The sequence below is a fragment of the Nicotiana attenuata genome, chromosome 7, assembly GCF_001879085.1.
Source record: "Nicotiana attenuata strain UT chromosome 7, NIATTr2, whole genome shotgun sequence".
Taxonomy (NCBI): Eukaryota; Viridiplantae; Streptophyta; class Magnoliopsida; order Solanales; family Solanaceae; genus Nicotiana; species Nicotiana attenuata.
This window is the reverse complement of record NC_031995.1, coordinates 58837727-58842781: the sequence shown is the minus strand read 5'-3', so window position 1 is coordinate 58842781 and position 5055 is coordinate 58837727. Positions and strand designations below refer to the sequence as shown.

Here is a 5055-nt window from a genome sequence, read left to right as displayed (position 1 = left end):
CCCCCCCCCTTAACGCCTTAAATACCATAGTATTGCATCTATGGACTGGAGCATCTACGATGTATGTAGGACATGGTTAAACTATCTCACCGAACATTCTTCCATTTTATCTTCCATATAAGCTGTTTCCATCCTCTGGTTGATGTGATCATGTCTAACTTTGTCTAATTTTGTATGATCGTACATTCATCACATCTCAGTATTAGGATACTCACTTGTGAACTCCAGAATCGAATAACACGTGTAGGCGGGGGTTAGAGATATAAACATTAGGTATACAAGATTATTCAGAGGGTTTATTAAAAATCTTGAACTACTCAACTCATTGCCGTGGGTGTTTAAATTAGTTTTCTATTTGATATACAGTTGCTCCATCATTTCATAAAGGTATTAGTTATCCCATCCTACCTTATTCTATGCGGTATTGTTGTACTGGGCTTAAAAAAGTGAAGATGTTAAATGACTCAATAGAATTTAATTCCTAATCAGAAGAATATGCACTTACCCATGCTGAAGTAATTCCAGAAACCTCCACGGAATGTATGGAAACCTTCCTGTATTATTAGGTTAAAAAGAGAAAGCAGTTATCCTCTTCATCCGACAGGGTAACACTTTGAAACAGACCAAGCTAAGAAATTTGTGATTTGCCCAAGCCAGACATTACGCATTCATGTTGATAGAGATGTATGCGTGCATACTGATTACATATACACATGTTCACTTTTTGTTCTTAATCAATGTGAATGCACTTGAAAACGGAAAACGCCAAAACAGAAATCTTATCAGAACATGCCCCACCCTGGACTTCATTTTATCCAACTACAAGAAAACACACAAGGAAACTCCATGGTAAAGTAATAAATTTAATGAATGCAGAGATGATACATGTAAAAGATACTGATTCTTTTACATATGTTTAGTCTTTTAAATAGCATTCAGATCAGCATGGTAAATTCTCAAATTCTCTTCTCTAGGAAGATTATGCTTGAAAAACTAAATGCAATGAATAATGTCCAAAAAATGTCAGAGAATATGTACTCCACAATGATGATATCTCTATTCAACCATATCAGTTTTTCCAATTTGAAGACTCATACCTTTATATATGTGTAAAGTGATCAAAAATGATTGTTTCACTATTTCTGCGACACTATCCTAACAACTTTTTACAGTTATGGTGATTTTTTAGTAATTTCTTTTTGTTCCAAAGCAAGTAAACTCATGCTGTAGAATATTCTTTAAAATCATGTTATTGTTGAAAGTCGAGAGTATCATAAACATAATGAATAAATTATTTGAAATTATTACGTTTTACTTATTTAGAATCCTTTTCATGTTACTTAACTCCTATATAAGATGTAATGACCAATTTCAATCAACAAAACACTTAAAAATGACACCTAAAGCTATCATGGAGCAGGACTTTACACAAGCAGAACCAGGTTTAATATACTATCAGCAAAGAATATAGCACAAAAAAAAAAAAAAAAAAGAACACAAGTGGCGAGGAACTTACGCAGATATAAGAGATGGAGCTAGTCTAAATGAAAGTGTGTGTTCATCTTAGAGAAGACAAATTTCTTTTAATAGATAAGGATGTCTTACCACATTCAGTTCATCAGATGGAGAAACCCGGTGAAATGCATGCAAAGAATGAGGCAATTCAAGCGGTGCAATAGGATCACAAGAACCACCTTTTGGTGCTCTCATCCTCATAAGAATGTGCCAACTGCATAAAGCAATTTTCTTAACACCAGTTGGTTGAGAATAAGCAGTCATGATGCACCAATTATACTATTAAGTTACATTATAATAGTAGAAGTCTGTGCAATCGGAATACGTATACCATAATAAGAGGATCGGATAGAACCATAATAGAAGTTTCCAAAAGCTAGAACTTCCTATAGTTTTGGAAGAGGTTATTATGGTTGTGTACAATAAACAAGAAGTCCTTGTACTAATTTACACAAAAAATTTATGTTCATGTTAAAGTAAGTAGGTCAATTATCACAAGAAACAGTATTTGTGAAAATGTGTTCCCTTTACCAATATTGGATGCTAAGCAAAAAAAATTAAATGTATTTGCACGCTTTGGAACTCTTTTCTTCACTCCAATAAAAAATGGAAGCTTGAACTTAGAGCTTTCACAACTTCACCAACCAAACTATTATATTCCTTGACTTAGCTAGAGACCTGAATTTCTTTTCCAATTTCCTTGAAATGAAAGATCTTTAAGGAAGACCCACATGCTATTACAAAAAATGATTAGGTTAATCCGGCCCACTTTCGCATTTGTTGACATTTTTCTTTACTTTTGATTCAAGAAAAAGATAACAACATATAGTGACACTAATGTCTGCATTTGAATTATCTATACATTACAAGCTCCCATTGTCTATATTGTGAAAAACGAAGATATACACTTTAAGAGAGACGATACATTCAGCTTGTGACACTGCCAAGAAGTTTGAACAAAGAAATAATACTTGATCATCAAGGGATCAACATTCAATTGAGAATATCACAGACAGGCCACAATATCGCATATGAACACTAACAATATTACCTGTCCATCTTCATTTCTTTTGCATTCATTACTTGCTTCAAAAATGAGATGACGGAGTTAAGGTCGGTTCCTGGATTCTTCTTTCCCTGTCAATCACCAAAACTGCACATCACATAAAGTATCTTTCTCAACACTAAAGGCACACTAATGTATCTCATAGAAGATAAAAGACTTTTGCTATAGCTACTAAATGAACATGTTTGTGAGCAAATCTTTTTTATGCAAGGATTTCAGGTTGTTTATAGATAATCAAAACATAGTATAAGCAATACTAGGAAACAAATTGCATAGTGAGACACCAGGCAAGCAAATTGAGAGCTTTTGCGCCACTATATTGACTGCTACAATTTACAGGAAAATATATCCATCAAATATCTAGTGAGTCAACAGTTTCCGCCACAGATCCATACCCAGCCAAAAGCAAATGGAAGGTTATTTCCAGTTCCCAAAGGCACTGTAGCAATTGGTGGAGGCTGAGATAGTTTGAGATCAGATACAACTCCGAGAAGCCAGCCAGCTGTGCCATCTCCACCTGCAACCTAAATATAAAATCCAATGTCAGTACTTTGTGCTGGAAAATAATCATCTGGCCGTTTGGTGAAGTTACGAGAAAAACCTGTTGAATCATGAACCAACTGAAAGAATTCAACTCACAATTATTCTCATTCTCTCTTCAGTTTTGGCAGCAAATTGATCACCACCACTCTTCAGCTTTTCTATATTCAAGTACACACTACGTAAAACACTATCAGGAGCTTCTTCTCCCAAATCAAAAACCTGAAATGTAAACAAAGATGTCCGGACTTCAATCAAGTAATAAATCAACTAAACCTCAGTTCCAAACACGTCTATCTGATATAAAACATAAATTGACAAACTAAAAATATTTTGCAGTTATTTCTTTTGCATATGCGAATCAAAGGAAAGAGCTTAAGTACCTGATACTTGTTAAGAAGATGGCGAAATGTACGAAGAAGTTCTCCTCCAAGTTGACCTCCGCTTTTAGAATTAATAAACACTAGCACAGGGCATGTAGGTACATTATCAGGTAAAGCTATATGCCTACTCTTATTCGGAGCATCCGGTGCAAGTATGTAGGTAGGAATATAGAAGTCTCTATGTATGTTGTCATTGAGCTCGGACTCAGAATTAGCCATTAACTCTACCTGCAGCGGCATTATTAACAAATAAAATACTCAAAAAATAAGCAAAATACAAAAAAATAAAAAAAATAAATAAATAACAATCAGACAAACACATGTATGATGAAAATTACTTTGTTCAAAGGCCGTAAGAGGATTTTCGACAAATATGTATCGTGCAGAAAACACTGGTGAATCCTCATATCGATTAGTCAAATTTGTTCATACATTTACAATTCAAAAAATAACCAGTCGTCGACGTTGACATTCAGTTTGACAGGTATAAAGCGAAATTCGTACATTTCTACACATAATTCAGTTAGGAAACGACGATCAACAAGGCAAAGAGCTTGACCTCGTTCAATTCGATTAAATTAAACTATACAAGAAGAAGGCGAAGCAATGGAATTCGAATGAGAATACACAGAAAAAAGAAAAAGAAGATTTACCAGTGAAAGAAAAGTATTTGGATTGTCCTGCGTATGCAAATATTCGGCAGAATCAGAAACAAACTTACGTCAACAGTAAAGGATTTTTCGAAATTCGGATCTATAGAGGTGTATTTATAAAGTAGAGGAAGGGGGAGAGCGAAAACGCGTGATGGCGCCGTGTGCGAGTGAATTAATTAACGAATTCGTTGAACTTTCTACGGTCACATGGACAGAAATATACTGATAATCAGCAGCCCTAGTGGAGGAAGTTAAGGAATGAATTTGATTAATAATTGACTTTAAAGAGTCTACATGCCGTTCTGTAGGGTGAGGAAATTGGAAGGCCGCTTTTCTTTTTTTTGCAGGTTGGTTGGTTAGTTGGCTGCATTTTGTTATTTTCTACTGCCCTGTTTGTTCCTGATAATAGCTATTGTTCACTTTTTGCTCTGTTTAAGGTTTTTCTTGTTTGGAAGGCGCCAAGCCAATTGCGACTTTGTGACTAATGAGAATCTTAAAGGGTTTTTGAGACTCAACTCGGAAATCCGCTATCCACGTTATCTCGCACCTAATAATGCTTTTACCTACTCTTTTGTTTCTTCTAACGATTGTGATATTTAAAATAAATTACTAGCGTCTATTCACTATTGGATACAAAAATACTTTAGAGGGTGTTTGGCCAAGTTTATAAGCTGGTCAAATTGGCTTATAAGCATTTTTTAGGTAATCTGCGCGTTTGGTAAAATTAAAAGTGCTTATAAGTTAAGTACTTATAAGCCAAAAATAAGCCAAAAGTCATAAGTTGGTCTCTCCCAACTTATCAAACTTCAGCTTATAAGCACTTTAAGTTTGACCAAAATATTTACTATTCTATCCCTAAAATACTTCTTTTTAAAACAAAACTCTTCGTATACCCGGT

General features: G+C 34.7%; 1 protein-coding gene across 1 annotated transcript in view; it reads right to left on the bottom strand.

The window, feature by feature from the left end:
* The window catches only part of LOC109229161 (diacylglycerol kinase 5-like), a 10007-nt gene extending 5390 nt beyond the window's left edge, over nucleotides 1-4617 (bottom strand). Inside the window, exons 1-7 of the mRNA XM_019394506.1 lie at nucleotides 4158-4617; nucleotides 3505-3732; nucleotides 3221-3343; nucleotides 2977-3105; nucleotides 2567-2652; nucleotides 1606-1729; nucleotides 506-554 (exon numbers count right to left, since the gene is read on the bottom strand). Coding sequence (XP_019250051.1) covers nucleotides 506-554; nucleotides 1606-1729; nucleotides 2567-2652; nucleotides 2977-3105; nucleotides 3221-3343; nucleotides 3505-3723 — 730 coding nt within the window. The 5' untranslated portion in view covers nucleotides 3724-3732; nucleotides 4158-4617. The remainder of the gene's footprint in view (nucleotides 1-505; nucleotides 555-1605; nucleotides 1730-2566; nucleotides 2653-2976; nucleotides 3106-3220; nucleotides 3344-3504; nucleotides 3733-4157) is intronic.